Source organism: Cylas formicarius, unplaced genomic scaffold (assembly GCF_029955315.1).
Source record: "Cylas formicarius isolate icCylForm1 unplaced genomic scaffold, icCylForm1.1 PGA_scaffold_10__41_contigs__length_53128322, whole genome shotgun sequence".
Lineage (NCBI taxonomy): Eukaryota > Metazoa > Arthropoda > Insecta > Coleoptera > Brentidae > Cylas > Cylas formicarius.
In genome coordinates this window covers 24,023,205-24,049,344 of record NW_026844214.1, presented here as the reverse complement: position 1 = coordinate 24,049,344, position 26,140 = coordinate 24,023,205, and the positions used below count along the sequence as shown (strand labels likewise).

Genomic DNA, 26,140 nt, shown 5'->3' with positions numbered 1-26,140 from the left:
TATTATCTGCAACATTCAGAAAACATGAGAGTTTTTAATATATTATTAAATGTTTCTATTAATTACCTAATCCTAAAAAGTTAATACTGTTCCTTGAAGGTTTTTGTTCATTTGCATATTTTTCTGCAAACGTTAAAAGACAAATATAAATAACTTTACAAATATCAAAGCAGAACACTAAAGTATATCAGATTCAGTAAAGAAAACAACCTCAAATATACGACATAATAGTGACATAAAATTCAGAATGTCCAGAAAATTCTGAGTAATTCAAAACTGCGCCAGTATACACAGTATACTGAGTATATTTCAAATAAGAGAGTTACTTGTCCACGAAGATAAAATATTTTTCGGCATTAAGTTTTCTTGATATTTACTAGTTCTTAGATGGGCTCCCATAATAAACGGGCTACCCTATACGAAAGAGCAATAGTTACCTTTAATCAACTCTTAAATAATAATAATATAATAGTTTATTTAGGCGTCTTATTTACAAACCGCAAAAAGGAATTAAACAAGTCCAGTTCCTAATTGCGTCATTACTTATTTTAACTGACATATTATGATACATATTGATAAAACGGATACACGTAATAAAATATACAATATTTTATTAACAGAAATGAACGGCTTCTAATTTTCTTTATATGGAAAAGTTACAGGATATTATATATGAAATAGGTCTAGAAAGATCCGAGGAATTCAAAAATGCCTTAGTATACCTTTTTAAAAATACAAACATTCTGTGTCTACAACAATACAATATTTTAAAATTATAGGTTGTCATCCCATAATAGGGTGGTCGCAAAAAAAAATAAGATCCTTGATCTAACCGCATAGTTGCCATAGTTCCATTATATAAGTTTAAACTCAGTTTTAGCCTTTTCTTCGCTAGAACAAGGATCATGACGTACGGGTCACTAGGAGGTTTTGAGGGAACAGGTGCTTCGTCCCGTTTCAATGACTTGTCGCCACGCTTGTCCATGTTTTTTAATACATCTAACAACCTACCAGAGGAAAGTATCCTATTATCGTATAATTGTCTTTATTTAACAAAAAATGTTTATATTTTACGTACATGTTGTCAAACCATAATAGTACAGGTTTTCCTAAATAATTTGAAAGCATGTCTCGCCTTGTTTTTCAAAAATCTTAAAAAGAAACACTGGATTGGAAAAGCCATAATTGTAAAAAACAGGTTCGCAATATTAAACACCAGGAATTCGCAATATCGCGTACGTGCGATACTTGGAACACAAAAGTTTAAAAGAAAGCGAAAAATATTTTAAAAACCAAAAGGAAGAAAATGGCATCTAATGTGAAAAAAGAAATGTTCGGTTATCAATGCCCGCGTATCTTCATGACTCCATCTTGTTGATGCCGCATTCACTGACTTTCTCATCTCGATGTATGTCATATTCACTATATTAATGGCGCTTCAGTTTCGGTCAAGATTTTCAATGGAAGAGCGTCAAACTCTTGTAACTTTTTTTGATTTCCCAATTTCGTAAAATTATTCTTTGGATTCTGCTCAACCTGTATTTTGATTTTTTGACTCTCTTGGTTTAATAAACGTCTTCGAACTATTTATGATTTAGTTTTTTCTGCAAAAGCTTCTTGGAGTTGAACTTGTTATTAGGATAGTGGTTTCTTACTACTAGCCATCACACAATCTTATTTGTGCTTAGAGTGGATCAACTATTTATCAATCTGCATCATTTTTTTTTTACTGAAGAAAAGGATCCGCCATCAATACTTCTTCTCCTTCTGATGATATAATTTGAATTCCTTTCTCATGTAGTTGAAGTGGTGGGTGGTGATGTTCTTTCACACTGACCATGAAAAGCAACATCATCCCTATCAAGTTTACTGAATTCGATTTTACATTTTCATTCGCAGCAAACTAGATACAAATAAGAATTTGTAGGGGTCCATGATTATACCAGAATTGATCGGCTTAATGTTGTGGTCTTCATTGCCACAGAAATGCACAAATGGCACACTCTGTTTTAAGAAATATGCTCTATTAGGCCACTTTCCTTAATTAAACACATTTTAAATTAATATTTTTACTAGGATTTTACAAATGCGAACAAATTAAACTGCTTGCCTATCTTTCCATTAAAATTATGTCTGCCTCGATCAAATAATTAAACCGTCAACGGAGAAAATTACTTTTACTGGTCGATCGATATCGCAAGTAAGTACAAAAAGCATCTGATAACTACGTTAACATGGCCAGCGCTAAAACTAAGAATAAAATTTAGAAACCAATTTTTCGGTGAGGCGAACATTTCTAGTTAAATCGTTTGCCAGGAAAACAATTCACTCGACCGGCATATTAAAAAAGTTTAACAACTAGAACAACACAACGGGACCCCATTCGGGCATAAACGGGATAAAATAGTTTTGGATTGGTGAACTGTAAAAGTTAGCGGGGTTTATGCTTGATTAAACCATAACGTTGTGGGATCCATGCGAAACTCCCGTCGTAGATTGAAGTTATAAGTCCTCTGACATATGGGGTTTCTACGAATAATGTAGATCGTATTGCTACGCTATGGCGAACTGTGTTTCACGCGACTTGCATATGAAATGGGTCAGAATTGCATCGTACGCAATCTCCTTCGATTTATTAGTCGAGCACTTAATTCAAATATAACGAAACATGTCGAATTCCGTATGGTGCGCCACTGTAGAATATTGTATTTACTGTACAGGGTGTAACTCGGACACCGTAAGGGATACGAAGACGAATAAAGAGCGTCCTTATTGGGTCTCCTAAAATATACGTCAACCGGACAAGACGAATTCGTCACGTATTTTCGCCTTTTAGGAAAAAAACCCTCTTTGTTTCATTCTTTTTTCATCAGAAGATTGTCGAATTTGAATTTCTAGCTAATTTAGATAATAGGGACCAAATGATACAACTGAATCGCCAAACACTAGGTCATGAAATGGACTTTTGGAGGAAGGGAGTAGGAAAGTCAAGACTGGAATAAATAACAAACCAAAGAATAAAATGAATGATGAATGTCAAACGTAATATTACTCCGACATAGAACAGAAAGAAGGAAGGCCTAACGGAACATGCCTTACCTAAGTCTGTGCACTTCTAATAACAAGCGAAATTAAATGTCCGAAAAATCTAGATCTCCCATGTTTTGGATATAAATGGTCATCTTTCCAGAGAACGTCGTCAATTTTTCATTGGCAGAAGATTTGATTACATGCAGGAATTTTAGTTTGGTCGAACAGGATTAGATGTTCGACAACTGTTGATGAGTTTATTTTTTTCATGTTCATTTATTCTGGTTGATATTGTGCGTCCCGTCTCTTCAGTATATTCTTTGACACATATACTGCATGCGAATGGTGAATGGACAACTGGTGAATTTGGTTTTAATATTATATTTCTTAAGAGCATTTGTTAGGTGGTCAGTAACCTTTTGAACGTAAAGAAGAACTAGAGTGGCAAGTGTGGGGTTGCTGTCGGATTTATTTTGTTTGGGAGGTTGTAGTGGTATTTGAGATGGCTTTATGATCTTTTAAGCAAGAGAGTTGATAAACGTATGTTTTCGATAGATTTTAACCATGGTATTTTTACGTTTGTCGCTTCTGTGCACAATGCGCTGTCGATGTATTCGAACTAATGGTCGTTGAAAAAATATAGTATGCAAGACGTTGATAAACTTCTTTAGTCTTTGATTTATTAAGAAAATCAAACAGGTGACTAAACCACCGTTTATCGAAATTGTATAATAAACAATAAATTAATCGGTGACGAAGTATTCGCATTTTGGAACCGAACTCGCAACAGGCATTAATGTGGCACCAACGAGTTGGAAAGTCGCTTTTATGTTAAACCCTACAAGAAACTCTATTAATGAATTATCAATAAACTTGACATTATAACGAAATAATTTCAATATCTGCGTGTTTTTAATAATACCGTAATTTATGCTGAATTATTCCATTTTGTATGCAATATTAATTAAAATATGGCGCATTCCACGGGTGGGCGTTAAATATAACTGCTTGTTATTATAAATATGATTCTAGCTGATATAGGCAAGAACGAGTAGAGCTGTTGCTAAGTTGGGATGAAAATTATTTAATTTCTCAATAGCGGCTTAAAAGAAATATTACGACTTAAAAAAAAGTTTATGCTGAATTTGGAAATGAAATTAAGTTCGATAAGAAAAAATATGTCACTCTTATCACAAGAAAAGAGTCCCATCCTCTAATATCCGAAAAGAAAATAAAAAATTGAAATTATTAAATCCCAATTTTCGTTCTGTCCTCTTAGCAAAATGTAAGAGAGACATTTCCTACTTGTAGAAATGTTTGATATGTTTCGAGTTTATATTCAAAACATTGTAAACGCAACTTTTTTTTGTTAGAATCATATGGAAATAAGTATTAATTATTATTGACATTCTAACCGAAACCTTGGCGTTTCAACAATAAATTTATGCACATAGTCAACTAAAAGAATGACTATTAATATTTAAAATAGGTAAGTTTAATGAAAATATTCCCAAAAATGGCAACATTATTTTGTTTTTATATATTTTACTGATATTAGGCAAGAGATATCGAAATGCGATTTTCACTAGGCTGTTTGGCTATCTATTTCTTTTATGATAAATTTTATTTGTAGTTATGTCCTAACGCTCTCTAGCAGCGATATATGCACTGGAAACTCAATTCTCTCAGACAAAGATGATGGCATAAGCAGTGCGGTTTTAACTACCCCAAGTTGCGTTCAGCTAGTGACATTTATTTACAAGTTCGGACACCCAACTCCTCTTTCCTTAGGGGGTATGCAAAAAATATTCTACAAAAAGAATCGTATTTATCCCAGCTTCAAAACGGTGTTCTTTTTTGTGATCTATAATATGAAATTATTTCTCATATAACGGGGTATAAAATTCAAGAATGCGATTATTTCCCCTGGCGGCAATTCTAGAAATTTAAAAAATAAAACCATTATTTTCTGGCCGTTTTAGTCATGAGTTATTTCGCCCAAAGTCTTCGCAATTATTTTTCTAGGTTGGCTACCCTTATGTGAAAAATGGAATGTAATTCCATTGCTTATCTCTAAGTACCTCTGAAATCCAGCTTCTCGTTTTGATATCTTTGTGCTATAGTTTGAGCTACAGAAAAGTGCAACAATTTCGAAAACTAGAAATTAACACCCTGTACCGTGTTAACATTTCACAATGGCATATCTTAGAATATTTACAAAACTTAATTTCAACGAATGGACTTACACATTATTACATATTATTACATATATATTATATATTATTATATATACGCCAATTGCGTTAATATCTTCAAAGTGTGATCGTAAAAATAAAATATCTCTACTATATCATGATCCACTTTGTTATTATGGGGTATGGACCTTTAAGTATATTCGTCTCAATATTATTATTTTCACGAATTTGATATAAAATTGTTTTCTGTTGCGTTAATTACGAGCCACACTGTAGATTCCATTTTCGATATCGCAAACGTAGAACCAAAGGCGAGTTTCGCAAAACACTGCGGGCGGACATTATCCGATTGTTAATTTGAAACAATTACGTTTTACCCTTTTATTTTCTCTCTCTATTAACAGGCGATTAAAATGTAACGAAAACATGTGAAATTCAGCTTACAAAGAGCGAAATTCCGAACAGGCGCCCTCCAAACCGACGCGCGTTCATTGAAAAAGTTTTTATGAAAAAAGTTTAATGACCGCGACACAAAGTAAAACTGAATGAGTGCACGGCGAGTGTATAAAACGTGCCAAGTCAGAAAGGCTTTTAGTGTGGCCGAATTAAAATAAACCTTGGTTATAATCGTTTGTACCAGGGACTGGGCTCGTCCCAAGAACAGGGTTTGTTCATTTTTTGTCTTACCAATATCTGAAGACAAACTTTGTAAACGCCATCCAACTTCTAATCACATCATCGTTGTCTGTAAAAACCATTACCGCCATCATAGAAATATTCATGCCAAACTGCAATTTTTTCACATCCCTGATTGCCTAGGGGAGGCTTAGATTGCCACAGCATGTTATTAAAGAAGGCACCTAATTGTTCATTATTCGCTTATAGGAAATGTGTTTTATTCTGTAGACGGATTCGTTAAATAATAACAACTTACATTCTTATTTTATGGTTGAAGAATATCGCATTCATAGATCTGCCTGATAGTATTGGTTTGCACTTGACCTTAAACTTAGCCTTCCTATTGAGTTATAAACATGTTCAGACTACTTTCATGAGTAGAATTTCTTATGCAACAAGGTGAATCAAATGTAGAAATTTATACGTAAGAGAGCTACCAATCTCATCACGAATTTTATTGAAGACAATGCAAGTGTGTTTTAGTCTACATATGATATTGAAAGACGAACTAAGTTAATTTCGAAAAAAATTACCCAAATATACCAGTTACTAAATACCAAGTGAGTACAAAACCCAATCGAACCTAGTAAAAAAAAACTTACAACTTACAACGGCATTTATCTAAAATATTATGACAAAAATCCATACGGAGGATTGTCCTCTATGTCCCATTGTGTCCTTTGTCGGCGCTACCACACACAAAAAATTTATTAGCGATATTCTGAAGGTTCCATGTCTGGAATTTGATTAATAGATATTTTTGATTTTGTGCAACGAGTCAGTGGATTTCTAGTTTACCAGGGTTTTGTCCTGGCTTCGTTTCTTTTTTATTAGTAGTAGTTAATATTTTAATTGATAACTTCAATCCATTCAAATCCACTTCTAGTGTATAACCTGTCTCAATCTTCATCGTTTTGGCTTTTAACGGACCCTCCCAAATAAAACTTTAACGATGTTATTAGCTATTGTTATTGAATAATAATAAGGAGAATATATTGTCTTTGTCAATGCGAAGTTGTTCCTACTGAATAAACTGAAAAAGAAGCTATAAGAAGATGAAACCAATATAAATATAAGCCAACTCTCCATAGAGTGGGATTTAAGTACCGCAAAATAGACAAAAGGCAACTAGTAATGGAATCACACAGATTACGCACTTGGAGATTTCCTTACTTTCAAGAAATGAAAGGATACAGTCTTGCTATTATCTGCAAAGAATATTAAGAATTCTAGCTTGGATTATCCTGAGGATACAAGTACCGAAATTTTTGAAAATTGATTTCAAAACAATATTTTCAAAATTATTCTCAATAACAGTATTATTGTCATGTATAACTCAAGCTACCACAGCCACCTGCTACGCAAAGCACCAGCCTCATCAACTTCAAAAGCTGAAATCCAGGAATATTTGTTAGAAAATCATATTTACTTATTTTGAATTCAGTTCCAAAAAAGGGCAACTTTTGGAAGTCCTAAATTCATATGCAATTAAAAAACCGTACGTATGCGATAATTTGGCTGAGCAGGCTCGGCAACCTGTTACTGCTACTTTAAGTCCCTGTGTTATAAATTTGATAAAAAATGAAATTAGTAACATATCAATTGACAGCTGGAAAGATTCAATACAGCAGATTATAAAAATTGAAGACTCTTACGTGCTATGCATTTATTGTATATATTTAATGTTACTGTTTTTTTAGTGTAATTTTATAAGATTATACCCAATTAAATAAACAATAAAAATTATATTAATACCAAAACATTTGAGAGTCCGTCCCTAATGTTTTTTCCTTTAATATCTACCGGACCCGGGTTTTATTGCCGTCGGCTGGTAACTTCCATAATTGCGGGCAACAACCAGCACGATGAAGATTGAGGCAGACTATACCTAATGGCTTGTTTATTGACATATATAAAAAGGTTTTTAATTTTGATAATAAATTTTTCAAACAGATCAAAGGGTGGAGGAGCTTTGCCAGTGTTTGCTGAATCGTACACATCTGTCAATATGTTGAGGACTTATTTTTGGTGCTTCATTGCAATCCCATTTTTAACTCCTTTTGTTTTGTCCGCGCGGAAACGGACTTTGACCGCAGCTGGCACAGCAAGAAGTCGCAAAAATTACTCAAGACAGGATCAAATGATTTTTGATTACTTAACTGACCCTACCTCGCTTTTGGTCTTCCTTCCGGAGGGGCCGGCCCGTGCTGCGTCCTCTGTGCCTCGAGTGGTGAGGAAATTTGTTGATCACCACGCGTATGACCTGATGCGTTCAACGGCACTTTTTGAACCACACGATGAGAGCGACCGATTTAGCGCTTCACCGTGATTTTTAGTGGAGCATGCGCCTAAGGGCGCTGGCTGGTATAGATGGCCAGTTAAGTTCAAGAATTTAATACCGCGAGGAAAGGAAGAAGAATAACTTCTTGGTGTTGTACTCGCGGCCAATCGTTAAGCTATAGGTTTATATATATAAATTCATAAGAAGTCGAAAAATAATAAAATGAAAACTGAACATACCGCCCACCAAAATGCAGTAGGTATTTTCCCAAAAAAACAAAAAAGCGCTTCCGAAAAAATGATACCCATGTTAACCTACAGTTTATAGGTTAAAAAAAAATGAAAATTCAGAACTATACTAATAAATATTACTAATAGAAGTGCTAACATCTTGTGTGCTTTAAGCGAAAAATGTGCTTGCCACGCTATTGATTTGGTAGAGGGCAGAGTTTTACAACAGGTCTCTTAAAGACACCAGTCGCAGTACGAACCTTGACCACTCTGACAATGCCATCAGGGCCAGGGTAGACCTCGGCTATACGCGCAAGGCGCCAGTCAAGAACTGGAGTGTTTTCCTCCTTTAAGACCACCAGTGTGCCCACATCAAGATTGGGGCGATTGACACACTATTTATTACGTTGATTGAGGCTTGTGAGGTATTCATTATGCCATCGACGCCAGAAGTGCTGCTGCATTTGCAAGATTAGCTGCCAACGGTTTACTCTCGACATGTTTGAAGAAGTCATATCAGGGTCAGGGAGTGTCGATACTGGAGCCAACATCAAAAAATGGCCTTGTGTAATACAGCTCACGTCATTGGGATCGTTACTGACAGCGCATATGGATCTAGAGTTAACAATTGATTCTATTTGAACCAAAACTATATTGAGTTCTTCGTAGGTCATGATGCGGTCACCTACTATACGGACTAGGTGTTTTTGACGCTTTTGACGCCGGCTTCCCACAAGCCACCGAAGTGCGGAATAGAGGGAGGATTAAATGACCAAGAGATCTGCTCTTCTCTAGCTGCATCGGACATGATATTGGCTATGTATTTTGACGCAGAAATAAAATTCGTTCCGCAGTCGCTATGGAGAGCAGAAGGTTTTCCTCGGCGCGCAATCATGCGTCGCAATGCTAAAAATGCATCAGTTGATAAATCCGAAACTAACTCAAGGTGGATAGCACGAACTGAACAGCAGATGAAAAGACAAAAATATGCTTTTAGAGTCTTAGCACCTCGTAGCTTTGCCATGGTAATTTGAAAAGGACCTGCCATATCGACACCAACACACTGAAATGGCTTGAGTTGTGTGATGCGATAAGAGGGCAGATTGCCCATAAGGGGAATGTACGGTTTAGGGTTTGCTCGAAAACAGCGGTAACATTGAGACAAATTCCTCTTGATGACTCGTTTGGAAGCAATAATCCAAAAATATTGTAACAACAAATAGGACAAAGTTTGAAAACCTGGATACAGGTATTTAAATTTTAATTATATATGTGATAATAACAGACTATCATATCTGTCAATTTATGATTGGATGGTAAGAGGGCAGGCTGTTTTTGCTCATAGGGAAGCATGGACGTAATTAGCGTTCAGCCCACCCTGAGAATACCCTGAGTATCAGCTACAAGACACAACTTGCGCATAGGTTTGGAGCAAGGTAGACCTTTGGAAACAAGATCAAACTCCTGTCGAAAACATTGCTGTTGAACGATTCGAACAAATACGAGTAATGAGTTCTGTAATTCAATTTCATTCATCACTGATGTATCAACAGACTGACGTTTCATTTTCAGATCTATGAAACGCAAAACATAAGTGATAATACGAAGAATTTTAGGAAGAGAAGAAAATCTGTCCAATAAATCCGAGAAAGGAAAGAATTTTTGTGGAAAAGTCGAGTAAACATACCATTTGATTCCTCTTTCCGAATATCTGGTGAGTCGAGAGTAGGATTTGGATTGTTCGGCCATTGGTCAGACGAACGACGTAGCCACTCTGGGCCGTTCCACCAAATAGAGTTGTTCAATAGCTCTTCCGGCAACATACCACGTGATGCAATATCACCTGGGTTGAGTTGTGTTGGGACAAATCTCCAAGAAGATGGAGGAAGAATATTTTGAATGTGAGATACGCGATTCGCGATATAGGTTTTCCATTTTTATAGAGGCGCTCTTATCCAACCGAGAGCTACCATGGAGTTAGACCATGCGAAAATGGATTCAAAACCAACATCAGAATAACTGATTTTGATGAAAGAAATTAAATCAGCGACCAAAACTGAAGCTGATAGCTCGAGGCGAGGAAGGGAGATCCTTTTTAGTGGCGCAACTTTGGTTTTGGCTGTCACTAGCGTGGAAAATACACTGTCAGTTAAATCGGCGACTCGAAAATACGCGCATGCGCCGAAACCAATTTCCGAAGCATCGCCGAAAACATGGAGTTGTAGAGACTGAAGATTTGGTGTCAAGATGTACCTGGGAATTTTTATCTGGGAAATCAAGGGTAACTGACTTTTGTATGTCAACCATCTATCGACAAGACCTTGGGTTGGAGTATCATCCCAATCTACACCCTCTGCCCACATCAATTGCATTAGATGCTTTGCAAGAAATATGCAAGGTGATATCAAGCCGATTGGATCAAACGTACGAGCAATGGTAGAGAGAATTGATCTATTCGTACAAGAATCGTCGGTTTGATTGACCTGATATGAATTCACTGGGTCCCATTGGAGACCAAGGACTTTGTGAAAACAGTCAGTGTCAGTGTCTAGTGAAACAGAAGTTTGTCGAATATTTGACGGAATTGTATTAAGAAAGTTGAGATCATTACTTGACCACTTCTGCAGCTCAAAACCTGCGGAATATAATAACTCAACAAGCTCTGCTTTAAGAGTCAATGCTTCCTCCAAGGTGTAAGCTCCTGTGCAGATGTCGTCGACAAATATGTCGGACTGCAGAACTCTTGAAGCGTTAGGATATGCTTCTGAGCCCTCTCGTGCCAGTTGCAAAATGACTCGAAGTGCCAAATAAGGAGATGATGCGATTCCAAATGTAACGCGGGTAAGACGATAATCTTGGATAGGCTGCTCGGGAGAAAATCTCCATACTAGCCTCTGATAATCCCGATGCTTGGGGTCTAGTACAATCATACGATACATGGCTTTGATGTCACAAGAAAATGCTAATGGACATTTTCTGAAGTTAAGGCAAATTGCGGTGATGTCTTTTTGGAGTTTAGGACCTGACAGAAGAAACTGATTGAGTGATCCTTGTGGAGTAGGACAACACGCATTGAATACTACGCGCACGCTTTGGTCACTAGCTTTCGTAACCGAATGGTGGGGTAGATAATACATTTTTTGAGTATCAGTCGAAATTTCAGGAGGAGCAACAACTTCCATATGTTTGGAGTCTAGATACTCACGAATGACAGCAGAGTATTTGTCATAGAGATCAACATCTTTTAAGAGCCGTCGCTCTAAAGAATAGAACTGTTTCAGAGCAATAGAACTAGAACTAGAACTAGAACTAGAACTCGAAAAAACAGGCTCGTCTGCTTTGAAGGGAAGAGATACTATAAATCTCCCAGACAATTCCCGATAGTGAGTAGTGTTAAAAAATCGCTCACATAACTTATCAGACTCAGACATAGGTTCAGTTCAAGTTGCCAGAATTTGGACAAGGTTCTCTCAAGAGAATCTGATAAAGTGAAGAAGCTATGGCGTGGATGTAAACGAGAGTTGCCAGATGATTTGACATTTCCCATGATAATCCAGCCGTAAATGGTGTTTAAGGCAATGGGATCATGTGGAGATTGCATAATCTTGCCATCCAACATGAGTAACGGAAATATGGAGGCACCTAGTAAAATGTCGATTCCACTAGGAGTCTTGAAACTTGGATCGGCTAACTTAATATGAGACAAATGATCCCAGCTATTGTGTTCTAATGAAACAATAGGCATGTTAACGCAAATGACTGAATAGGCTGCCACAAAAGGTTGATTCAAACCAGGCACGCTTAGTTCGAAAGTAGTGTAGCCTCTCGATGTAGCAACTGACGTATCACCGATACCTTGAATTTCAACACTTCCACCGTAGCTTTTCAAACCCATTCTTCGAAAACACTTCTCAGTGATGCAGTTTACCTGACTTGCGCTATCCAGCAGCGCTCGGCAAGTGTGTAGGTTGCCATGTCTGTCAGCCACTTGTACGAGGGCGGTAGCGAGTAAGGTTGAGTCGGTTATATTCGCCGAAGAAGAGGCATATGATTTAGATGAGTTTAGCTCTACCGATGCAGAAGATGCAACGGAGTGAGGAAGTTCTCCTGATGAGTCATGTGGTGTCTGTGGCGAATTGCCTTTGGAAGGAGAATCGGCTCCCCAGTGGAGCAAAGTATGGTGTGTCCGATTTTGACAAAATTGGCAAGCTGTATTGCTCGAACATTTTTTAGCGCTGCACCGCAAATTGAGGCATAATGTGCACAAGCGATGTTGCTTGACGATGGTGTAACGATCACGAGGCGTTTTCGATTTGAAAACTGAACATTTAATCAACGAGTGTCTACTCTGACATCCTAATGTACATTTTGGACTATCCTGCGTTAAGAAACCTTTAGGATTTAATTTAGATTTAAAACTGCGTTCGCTTTGGTTTCCGACTGATTTTGTTCGAATGGTGTCTTCTGGCCTTGAAAGTGCAAAGGACGATAATGCCTTGCAATTTTTATCTAAAAATTTGATTAAATCGTCGTATGAAGGAAGCTCTACACTGCTGTGCGCAAGCTCAAATGACTTAGCTGAATGCACATCAATTTTTGATAAAAGCAAATTGAGAAGAATAAAATTCCACTCGATAGTGGGAAACCCCAAAATTTTCAATGCCGCCAAGTTTTCTTGAAATGTGTCAATTAAACGTCATAAAACTAAATGATCGTCTGATGACATTTTAGGAGCGTTGTGTATGTTATTCCAAAATTCAGTGGCCATTAACCTTTTGTTCTGGTATCTATCACGCAATGCCTGATAAGCAACGGGGTAGTTGCTCTCAGTCATGCGCAACGTTTTTAATAAATTGAGGGGTTCACCCTCGCAATGTTTGACCAAAAAACCGAATTTTTGAATTGCCGGCATGTTCGCGTCATTATGAATTAAACTATCATATAAGTCAATGAATGTCGGCCAATCTCGGTAATCGCCCCTGAAAATTGGTACATCAACCTCATATACTTTTTGGTTAGTGGTAGCATTAAAAATTGTTTGGTTTGATGGGACAACAGAACTTTGAGCCGGAACTTTGAGTAGGAAACAAATCCATATATATATAGATTTTATCACGAAATATTTGTCGTCAAATTCTCGACGAATTTCGTCTTCATCCTCCAGAGACTTGTCAGTCATCTGTTGTGACCCAATGATTGCATGATGATGAGCTTCAAAATTATTTCTAATGTCTTCAATTCCTTCGTAACGAGCTTTAAATTGATTTAACTTAGTAGAATCAGTGAGACAGGTCTGAGAACAATTATAAATTTCAGTCAAACGACTTATAAAATAACCTCGAGTGGCTTTATTCTGACCTAAAGATTTTGCCATTATAAAAATCTATCGAACACTACGCAGATTCAGAGAGAAAAGCGATATCACTCAAATAATAATAATGATAATAAAAAAATGACAACCAAACTGTTCCGAGTTTCAACTAGACCGAAAGAAATTCGACAAAAAAGTAAATAAATACGCCTGAAACTCTGGCCGTTCCGATATTGAACGTTAAAACGAAACAATGTTTGAAACCGAGATCCAGTCGATTGAAATCAAATGCGAATCTGTATATATAAAAAAAACGTGCTGATCTTTTTGTGTTGATGCTAATGGCCTTCATACACAAAGTTGGGCAAATTCTGTTAAACATATAGAAAAAGCAGAACAATCATTTATCCATATTGCAAATAATATAGAACAAATAATAATTAGAACAGGCGATGATAGCGATAGTGATACTGATATATGATGTGAATAATTTTAAGTAATTTAAGTAGATAATAAAAATAATTTGTAATTTTATTTTAGATTTAAACATAAATACATTCATAAATTAATAAATATTCTTTAGTATCTTTCCTAACAAAACCCCGAATAATTAAATTCTAAGCAAAGTACGGACCTGTTCAGCCATATTTCATTCTTACAGCTTGCCCGGATCTTTCCTTAATTCGTATCAGTTAGTCACTTTCTTATATCTATGAACAGACTTTACTACTTTTACAACCCCATTGCAACTACTAAAACCTTGTGCTATTGACTTTCCTGATAACGTTCTATATTTGCCATTCTAAATAAGCAAAATGCTTGGATTTTAATGGACATAATATGTTATAGAAGTTTTATTATATGTAATACATTAAATATTCATAATATGTGTTTTTAATTGAACTTACATAATGCTCGTGTTCTAATTGTCTTAGTGTTAACGCTAGTTTTTCATTCGGCAAAATTGGGTAATTAACTCTGTTATATGAATAGTAAGTGATTTCATTTCCTATTAAATCAAGAACAAAATTCAATTGGGTCTAAATTTATCGTAGTCATTTAATAAATGTCTATTAATTAACAAATGCGATATTCTTTTCATCGTCTTCTTCCTTAGCTAACAATAGGTAACTTACACCGTCCATGATAATTGTTCAACTGCCGTCTAACATCACAATGTAGTCGCTTCGAGGGAAATACTCGGTGAAGAGGCCGTCTTTGAAGACGAACGTTCAGTCGCAGCAGCTGGTGTCAGACGCTTCGAATTAAATGCACCTTAAGATTCCTACCTAAACCCAACGTAAACCCTCTGTTTTGAGGTCGATATACATACAGATTACACAATTTTTTGTGTATTGTTTTCCCCCGATTTTAATACACCGGGTTCGCTATAAAGCAAAAAGCAGCGTTATAAATAAAACCTATAGAGCGTAGGTACTCTTAGCATCAGACATAAAGAATATATATGACAACAGATATTAAAAAGCTCCGAAGCTTTTATTCGGCAGAGATATTTTCATTTGAATACGCATATTCCGTGAAAAACCCGTCCCCTCGGTATTATTTAAACTTTTTTATCGGGTCGACGAGAAGATGGAAGTTTACGGAAACTCTACGAAAACTCTAAAAGTCCTTTGCCGAGGACGTAAACGAAGACAATTGAGGGCGTTCTTACCGTCGCAATAACTCTGGATGCTGCCGCTCGTCGGAGATGTATTTATCGATAAGTATCTTTTAAATTGTACTTAGGGCAAAAGTTCTGCACACGGTTGTTTTTCCAAAGAACGAAAATGAAGAGAAATTTTAAATTATTAAAACATCATTTGGCTTACAATATCCGAGAAAATACTTTGGCCTATGGTGATCATATGCAATTAGTTCAAAATGATCTTCAAATCTAAATAACTTTATAACGATTTCATTATGATCATCTTGACGCGTGATGGCACCAAGTAATAAATGATATAAGTAACATTGCAACAATTACAACGGATTTGCAATGCAATTGAATATCGACTCATTTCCCAAAGTTTGATGTTAAACAGATTTCTTATTATACTCTTGAAAAAAATGGTAAATTCTTATTGAACTGATAGTGGTGTGAGGTCATAGATGTAGTAGTATGCCTATGCCGTTGGTAAAGGGCCACGAGAATTGCAGTTAGAATCATAGTTATTTTCTGGTAGTAGTGGATAAAGTTAGTTCTTGAAAATGGCTAGTGTCAGTGATTTTTTTCTAAGAAATGGCTTAGTCAAAGTACGCTTTCTAAAAATGAGAAAATTATTATTCTCATTGCGTCCAGAGCTCTTCGCCATCGAAAGTTGCAAAAATAGTTGAAATGTGTTTGAATATGACTGAAGTTGGGCATTTAACTGGATATCGACTTGCGCGCAAGGTCAAACCAAAGAGAAAAAACTATAATAATATATTCAAGAAAATCCGAAAAAATGTGGGCGTTGTCACCTTCACCTTAGTTTAAATAAGAAGAAATTTCAGAAAGATATGCAGAAAAAGAGAATGAAAAATTTAATAAACTTATTTACCAAACTTCTGGATTCCTCCTATGTCGGTTGCTGTTGAGTCGAACTAGCTGATGTTCAGCCAATTAACCTTCTTCAGAGCTTAACTGAAACTGGCTTGAGGGGGCGGAGCTAAAGGAGGAGCATTGTCTCGAATGACTGATTTACATATTGGTGAAACGTAAATACCTGGGTCGCGATTAAGATTGTTTGGTTGCTTATAGATTTTTATGGATTCTCGGATATTTCGTTTGTAGAAGAACTGATTACATGCAAAAATTTTACTTTTATCGAATACAATTTTATATCCGGTTTCGTGATTTTGTTCGGCAACTGCTGATGAAGTTATTGGTCGCAGTATTTAATCTTTATGTAATCGTTAATAGACTCATTCCTCAAGGTTGGTGTTAAATGTTAACCTAGCTGGTATTGTTGCAATGTATTCTTTACCGTATATGCATGGTATACGGTAAACTCCTGGTGTCTCGAAATGGAGTTTTATATTCGACAGATTGAAAATATTAAAAGACTTTTGGACAAATGCGAATTTTGGTTTTGACGTTTCATTTTTTGAAAACCTTTGATATGTGGCCAATAATGTTTTGAATGAAAGGAACGGCAAAATTGGCAAATGTGGTTTTGCTTTTAAATTCATTGTCTTCGTCACACAAACCAGAACCATTGCTTCTCCAACATATTCTCTAGCAAAACATCTAGCTTCTATATTAAAACCATTTACAACGAAGCTGATAGTTTCGTATTTATTCATTGGACAATTAAAAAGCCTTACATTAGATCCACAGGATATTCTCCATTATAACCAGTTATCGCGAATACATTTATGGAAGCCTTTGAGAAGAAAGTTTTCGACACCTTCTATCTAAAACCAATATTATGGAAACGCTACGTCGATGACACTCTTGTTATTTGACTTCATGGTAAATAATCTGTACGAAATTTTCTTAGCCATTTAAATTCTGTACACCCTAACATACGTTGTATCATTGATTTAGAAATTAATAATAATCTCCCATTCTTAGATTTTCTTATCAATAAAAAAATCAGACCTAACATTACGTCATTCATGTTATAGAAAACCGACGAATTAAGACGAATTAAGACCTTAAAGCAGTGTCACTTCACCATCCGGCCAAAAAATCATCAGTTATAAACTCTTTTGTTAAAATGTTGTTGTTAAAACCTGAAATACATCTGGCGTTCTCTCTAATTATTTCCGCATTAAGCGTACCACAAAATGCACTTCCTTCCAAATACAATGAGTCCGAAAGCAACCCCACACTTGCCAATTTTGCCCTTCCTTAGATTCAAAACAACACCGACCACAAATCACAGTTTCTTAAGAAATATAACATCAAAACCAGATTTACCACTTGTCCAAAAATCTTTCAACATAAGAGAGCCTTAAAAATAAACTCATTAGCAGTTGCCGAACACAATCACGCAATCGGACATAAAATTTTATGCGATAAAACTACCAATTCTACCAATGAAAAATCCGAGGATTTATAGAAATCTATTGGCAACCAAACAATTTTAACCGCGATTCAGGTCTTTAATTAGTGAATTAGTGAATTAGTGTTCCGAGGCCATGCCCTCCTTTAGCTCCGTCGTCCCCCCACCCCCCTCATCAACGATATTTTACCAGAGATATGAGAAGTTCCGTTAACTCAGCTACACAGTATATTTTTTGCAACAGGACGGAGCCTCTCAAATCATACGTCCATATTTAGGTAATTCTTATTTATTGGTCTCCCAACTTGTCAGTACTTGATAACTTCTCATGGTGCTATCTTCAAAATCAAATTTACATCAATCAGCATCATACAGTTCAACAAATAAAATCTTCGAAATGCTATTGAAATTGAATTAAGAAATGTGCGCATCACCGTTACGCAAGTGCATTATTACACGGGAAATCGTGGCAGACGATTTTATATGGCTGAATCGTTGATTCTGCGTTCCTTCAGCAAGATACCGTTCAGTCTAGGAATATTTCTCCTCCTCCCTTTGATTCTTCAATGTCCTCGTTCGTGATCCTTTCCAAGGTTATGATGGAAATGGCGTTTAGGAGTCTGTTTTTTCCATTAGTGATGCTGTAGCTAGTTAGGAGAACGATATACAATAGTCAGAAAATTAAATAGTAAGTTTGGATTTGGTGGAACAATTCTTCGATTTCCATCGAATGTCAATGCCTCCACATTCAATTCTTTGAATAAAAGTTTTTAATCTTGCTACGCATTGCAAAATGTTTTCCCCTTTGCTAATTTTAAAATGTTGCATTAAAATTGGATAAATTATAAGATCATAAAATTTTTGGCTTAATTCTATTTTAATAGAAGTCCAAGTTACAAGAACACTTCCAGCATTTTCTACTACTTTCGATTTTACTGCGGCTACAGCTGCTCTTCTTTGATCTTCGTTATTATTGAAATATAACGAATCCCGCTTTCCGGAAAGTGTAGGTAAAATATAAGATTTTCGATATTTTTTTTATTACTTATATTTTTTACATTTCAAATATCTAACAGAACTACTAAATCCTCTGTAATAGGCGTTAATGATTTGGCAGTTGCGTCGGCTATATAGCTGCTGATAATACGGTAGCGAGCAAATTGAGTGTATTGAGCTGTCCCGCTGCGAGGAGTGGGTTTCTTTTTGTTCGCACAAGATTTGACAATAAATACCCACCAAGAACCGATAAATAGCGAAATTGCACTGTCTTAACTGTTTTAAAAAGGTTTATTTTTGAAAAAAGCCTTGCTTTTCTTAAAATGAACAATTAATGTGAACAGCGATGAGCTTTGACACTATATTAATATTGCAAGGGATATTGCGGCCGTTGATTTTGTGTGGCTGAACCTTTGATTCAGCTTCTATTGGAGAGCGTGCTCCCGATAACCAAAACAAGAAAATTATGCCAATACTGCATTCATTATAATGAAGGTGAAATTAAGCATTTCCTTTAGCTGTTTCAAATTTAAATTTTTAATTTAAATTTAAACTAATTTTGCGACAGCAAAATAAATAACACGGATAAAAATACTTCATGAATAAACTTCTTATGTTAAAATAATAAGTTTGGTCAAGATAGTAATTAATATGAATGGACTAAAACTAACTAATTGTTAAATATATAAAATTATTGTGTAATATAGTTATTAAATAAAATATTTAATAGTAATAATTTATTTGCATTTCATGGCCTATAAGAAGACATATTAAAATATTATAATATCGAACAAAGACCTGAACCAAAAATAAATTATAAAGTGCTATACATATTCGGATGAAAAGCAATGACGTGAAATTATACATGGCGCCCCATTTTAAAATACAAAATTTTATGTCGAAATTAAAAAAAAACTGAAAAAACATCTCTATAGGCGTATTTTTATTTTTTCGATAGCTCAAATATTAATGAAGATCCAAGGGGTGCCTCAAATCGCGAAATTTCGTTTCACAAATAAGTAATATGACCCGCAAACCGCAAGCCTTTAGTTTTACTCATAACCGAGATATCCCGCAATGACAATGAATTTCGGACACACTGTACACACATTTGACCTTACGACGTTATTAAGTGCTTTTGACACATTATTATTTCTCAAAAATTGCACAGACCACCTAGTTGCGAATCTTCAAAAATACTCTTATAAAGAGGAAACATTGGGTTTACCAATTTTTATAAATTATTGTTATCTTGTAACTAGGGTACAACAAATTTTAAGCTTAGGCCAGCCTTTTATTAATAGATATTATGTCGATAGTATCTGGGGCTAACTACGACTTTGTTACGACAAACCTCACAGTACACGTATCTATTAATAAAATAACTTAAAAATTGGCCTATCTATACTCTAACCCTCCGTCAAACACCTTGTACATAACCAACCTACGGAATTCTCCAAAAACCTCTAGTCGCTGATTTTGATTTGCAGATAGTTTTGTTTCGAAATTTGGTTAGTTATAAAATGTGAATAAATTTTTAAAATCAAACTGCAGAATAGATTGTTACATAATATTTTATAGTATATGTTTGTATTGTAATAATTTCAGCGCAACTTTCGATAAAACTAATTACAAATACTTTCTTGGCAACTACAATTATTTACGACGATGTTAGAATTGTAATTAACTCCCTACCGAATAAAGACTCCCATATTACTTAAATCAATGAATTATAAAATAGCTGCTTCGATTATTGATTTGATTGATCACTCTTCGGGGGACATATTTCCTGAAAAACTATGCCTTGATAATCCCTGTTTATAGAAATAGCAACCACCATAACATTGAGAATTAATTAATGTCCTATCTCAATTTAAAGTGTCTTGTCCAAAATTTTTGGATAAAACTATTTTTTATAAACATCTTTCTTTCTTAAAGAAAAATAAAGTGCCCCCTCAGCGACAATATGGCTTTGGCTCCGGATTTTGCACTTCATTGGGGTAAAGAGATATCTTATAACATATATGAAATAAACAAGGGAATAACGAATTTAAGATTGTGTTTTTCTTTTACTTTTTGCAACATTATGATGTCACTATTGAAAAACTCATGAAGATAGGCACTGCCCAGGACAGTCAGCGCTTTTTTGCGACAATACAATAATTTTGGTATTTGGAAAATGTTATCTAATATAATAATAATATCATTATCAACTGCCACGAGACGGTTTGTCTCGAAATTTCAATGGCTCTGTTAAATTGATCTTTTGGATATTTAGATTTAGAGGTCACACTGTCAAAACCAAGAAGATTGCCAAATTTCTAGGCGTGGCAATTGATAGCCATCTTTCTTGGTGCCAGCGTATTCACTGTCTAAAACTCAAGAAAATGTCCTATATGTTAAGTTAATTAACCAAGTGTCTACCACGTTTTCGTGTTCTCAACAATCTCCTGTACATTTGTTGTCTGGGCAAATGTAAAACTGATTTTTAGAAAATAAAAATATATTAAACTAATCTTTAGGAAAAATAAAGTACCTTTATGAAGGTTAATAACTTATTCAGATCCTAGCCTAGGTATGCTAGCAATCAAAATGTTCATAGCCCTTTAATGGTTCTATCTTCAAAAATTGATACTGATGATCTTTAGAAGTTTTTAGATGTGTTGGACTTCTCTGAAGACCTCGATTTATAATAAATGTTCAAAATTAAAACATTACTGTATGGACATTTTCTAATTATTGAAATAGAAGAGTTTTGTTGAGTTAATGATTTTGTTGTGATTTTTTTAATAAAATGTTTGTTATTTATTGGTAGTTGTCGAATTAATGTTTAAATTAGTATATTACATATTTTACATGAGTTTATATACAACTGGTAATCTTTTATATTTGGCCTTCGCGTGCTTTTCTTATCTTGTGATACATTTAAAAAAATTGAATACTGTTTCTCTAAATCCACATAGGCATAATTTTTTTTGAAACTGTGGAGTTTCAAAAGATGGTATAAGAAAGGTTTAAAAAAGTATCTGTTTCGTTCCACTGTGTATAGTGAGAGTTCTCATTGCACAAAAGAGAATACTCCGACTCCTTTTTGAGCTATCGTAGGGGCGTTGACACAAAATACTCACTATCCATCTACCGATTTGCCTAATATTTTGGAAATAGAAGCAATCGTTGCATTTAATGACATAATCATGAATATTTTAATCAATCAGCAATTTTTGCTGGTCTACGTCTCCATAATCCCTTGCCATTTGCCATAAAACACGTTAATATATTTTTATCTAATGTTTCATAACATCTGGTTGCCGTTAAATAAAAATCACTTTTTAAAAAATATATTTGGGCTTAATGTCGTTGGGGCACTGTTTTTCGTTTATTTCTCTCTTTTGTTATGATTTTCTACTCTTTTTGTATTGCTCGGAACTGAACAAATATCAAACCAACCAAAACTAACCAAAACAACACAGATGAACATTAGTACACCATTGTTTGTATTATAGAAAATATTCGATTGAATGGACCTCTATAAATAACGTTAAATCCAATATTCTCGTCACGAGTCCCACTCCGGAACTTCATCGGTATGCAGTCAAAAAATCTTTATTAAAGGAATAATAAATTCCTAAATACGACGTCTCTTGAAGAAAAACTCCTCGAGCGCAAATTGTGCCCCAAAAAATCCACTCTTCTCCCGTCACCCGATAAATACCTGTTTCCTGATCTTCGTCATCGCTTATCAGCGTCTGACAGCTTCCCCAGCGACAGCAGGAAAGTGTCCAAAAAACGAACACCACATTAAGGAGCGTCGTTTCCATTAGACCAAAAAAAAATCACAGTCCCCGGCACTGATTTACGAACTTCGAAACACAACGGCAATAATAAATTGATTTACGGAAGAATAACCGGACGAATTTAATTGTCGGACCGGCGATGATATTCACGTCGATCGGTCGTGGTCCGGTTTTTGTGCATTTCTACCCCCACCGAGTTCGGCGTCAGCACTGACGCCACTCTTTCTGGACGACTAAGGGAGGAAACCCCGGACCGAATGCGGACGGAACTCGACGAAAGTTAACGACGCCCGTCTCATCATACCTGAAATCCTACGGCGATCATCAATTTCAGCAGGAATAAGCGGCTGTAAAACTGGAACATCACTACTTGCAGTTAAGCTGTGCGCACTTCGTAGATAGAAATTAATTTTTAGACAGTCGCTCAAGTATTACCCACAAATATACCCATTAACGACTAGTTAAAGAACCTAAAGGATAGAAATACTTAAAGAGCAACATTTTAGTGTCTTACAACTATGGATTATTATTTTATGCACCAAGTAGTATTTTAATTATTTAATGCACCAAGTAGATAGCCGATGGTTGCGTAATTGAAAATTGATATTACTTCCGTTTGACGCGTATTTAATAATGATATCGAAACGACATCTGACTTTAATTGTCTTCCAGCAGCTGCTTGATGGTTGCTTCAAATTTCAACGTCAGTAAGGTGTCGTTCAAATCCTTCTCTTTCTAGAATAAGATTATGTGGAATGCGCTTACATCTTATAATGCCGTATTTGCATCAGTTTCATTGGCTTTGAGTGTACGCCCCTTGGCATATAGTACTCCGTCACTCTGTTTGCCATATCCGCCAATGTCTACAGCTACAAATAGATTATTTTCGTCTACTATTTCTTGTAGAACTATCGAAAAACATTTTTATTACAATTAAAGAACAACGAACCAGAATTTTTAGGACACACCACACGAACGTGTTTTTCCATCAATTGATCCAATAACATGTTGGAAATTCTATATTTAAAAAATCCTCCGATACAGCTTTGAACTGATTTGTTGTTGGTTAAAGTATATATTCGGACTGTGAAAGCACGAGGCACGAAACACGAAACGCATATTTAATTTTAAAGGTGCAGTCAGCCAACAACAATGTATATCAACTAAATGTATTCTAAATATGTTTAGAAAAATTAATAGAATGTAACTGAAGAATACGTTTTTATGTAACCGATTTCAGCCATTTTAAAAATAGAATTAGGAATTAAATTTAATTTCTAATATCTAAATGCAGGAAAATTAATAGGAATATACCGGGCGCCCCAGTAAGGGCAACGAGGTGCAGTATTGGGAAAAGGGATCCCAAAAATTTGAAAAAGAAAACACTATGAAGTAAATCGACCAAGAGAAAATGCTGAAAATTATTGTTGAGGTTCTGAAACGGCCACCACACTGCTTTAAAGCTGAGACAAATTCAAATCTTTTTGTTGGATGCTTCTTACTTTATCTCTGAAAGGAAAGTGGTAAGAGATGCTCCAACATTTCGGAAAAAAATGTCGATAACTTCAAAATAGCTTAATCCACTGCGGATTCACAGGTGACCAGGTGCATGTTATGCAAATTGTTCATAATATTTGAGATAAAAAATTGGGATCTTCATCTACCATTGAATTTCAGTTTCTAATAATGATAAGGATGTAAATAGTGGTCTTTTAGAATTCGGCGAACCGATGTTATACTAACATCCTAGTCCAAACTTATTCTTCTTAAGTTTAAATGGGCATTAACGTGGACATAGTCAAGAACATTAATGGCGTTTTCTTCAGTCCTAAGGCGTAATTTTCTTCTAGGCACGGGATTAGGATCAACGAGTCTTGTTCCGCGCCAACCTTTATTAAAACGGCCCAATACTATTCTACTAAAATATCTTCTATTGAAATAACTTGCTACGTATACTTGCTCAACCACACATGCCTTTGGAACATTGGGAAAACACAACCAACATGTCGTATGCTTTGCCACTCGAAGAAGACATTTTTATTGCAATAAGGACATTTAAACTCTGACTATTTAAAACGCTAGATAATTAAAAGATTTTGACAAGCATCAAATGACGACATGAAATGTGCGTAGAGCGTTTTGTCAGATAGTATTTTCCGATTTGGAAAATTTCAGAGCTTACCTAAAAAGCAAACTATCTGGCGGCATTTTTTTTATGACAATCACGATAATTAGGAATGAATAATTTCTGTCAAAGGAGATGCTCAAATTTTTTTTATGGCTTACTACTTAATTAATAATTAATGAGCGACTAAGCCTAATTTTATATAAAAAATGTGATAATGCCTGACAGTTGAAACAGATAATGATATCACAACGTAGTAATAATGTCAATGCTATTGTAAAAAAAAACAATATAAACTAAGATAAACAACGAACTTATATAATTTTTCAAAAAAACTTCCACAGGCTACTGTAATGCTTTTTACAAAACTTCTGGATTCCTCCTGCTCTGTTACCCCTCACGACTCTAGATTTCCTCGTCTCTAAGGACTTCCAAAGATTCACAAACCAGGATTACCCCTTCGACCTATTGTCAGCACCATTGGTTCTCCCACATATTCTCTAGCAAAATATCTAGCTTCCTTATTAAAACCCCTTACAGGGAAAACTGTCAGTTTCGTACTTAATTCCTTTCATTTCATTGAACAATTAAAAAGCATTACATTCGATAAACAAGATATTCTAGTTAGTTTCGACTTAGAATCCCTCTTTACCAAAGTTCCTATTCCCGAAACTCTCGACATCATTTCAGATATATTAAAATCCGAGAATCTGGAACCAAACCTTCTCACCTTAATTGAAAAATACTTATCGGGAACATATTCTTCTTATAACGGTCAAATTTTTGAACAAACGTTGGGAACAACTATGGGTTCTTCATTAACAGCAGTCATCGCGAATATATATATATATATATATATATATATATATATATATATATATATATATATATATATATATATATATATATATATATATATATATGGCACGGGTTCAAGTGATATTCATGTTAAAAAAAATTACTGTGTTATTCTCAGAGAAAAACAATCTGAAATATCTTGACCTGTAAGGAGAAAACATTATTGCTTATCAAAACATCGAAATTTTCGTAAGGCACATAGAGACATTGTGACGAATTCCAAGTACAGAAAATTTTGTCGCTAATTAAAAAATCGAAGAAACGGATTAATTAAGAGAAAGAGAAAAAAAATCAAGATTTCAGTCACATTTGAAAAAATGATTAAAATGCGGTAAATACAGCTAATTAAATCGAAATTAAAAAAGAAAATCCTCGCAAGGATAATATGGAAAATTTCTAAGGCAATTAAAGTTTCGAGAGAAACCTTACAGAATTTTGCTTACAAGATATTAAATAAAAAGACAATAATACCTGTACCGGAAAACATCAAGTTTGATTTCAATTTTTTTTGTACCGTGGAAAAAGATTTGGAAAAAAGCAACTTCCTGTCTAGTTTTGGTTAGCATCTTTTTGGTTTGCCGGAAATATTAAATCCAATTGGAGGATGTACTTGCGCTTGGGGGCACCATCGTTGTTGACTTCCACTAGAT

At 35.2% G+C, this 26,140-nt stretch overlaps 1 protein-coding gene across 3 annotated transcripts in view; it reads right to left on the bottom strand.

Moving 5' to 3' along the window:
• Positions 1 to 22,702, bottom strand: part of LOC132699601 (synaptogenesis protein syg-2-like) — a 519,238-nt gene extending 496,536 nt beyond the window's left edge. For all 3 annotated transcript variants that reach the window (XM_060666413.1, XM_060666422.1, XM_060666430.1), the window contains exon 1: positions 22,426 to 22,702. In XM_060666413.1, the coding sequence (XP_060522396.1) occupies positions 22,426 to 22,531 (106 nt within the window). In that variant the 5' untranslated portion in view covers positions 22,532 to 22,702. The remainder of the gene's footprint in view (positions 1 to 22,425) is intronic.
• Between the last annotated feature and the right edge of the window lie 3,438 nt (positions 22,703 to 26,140).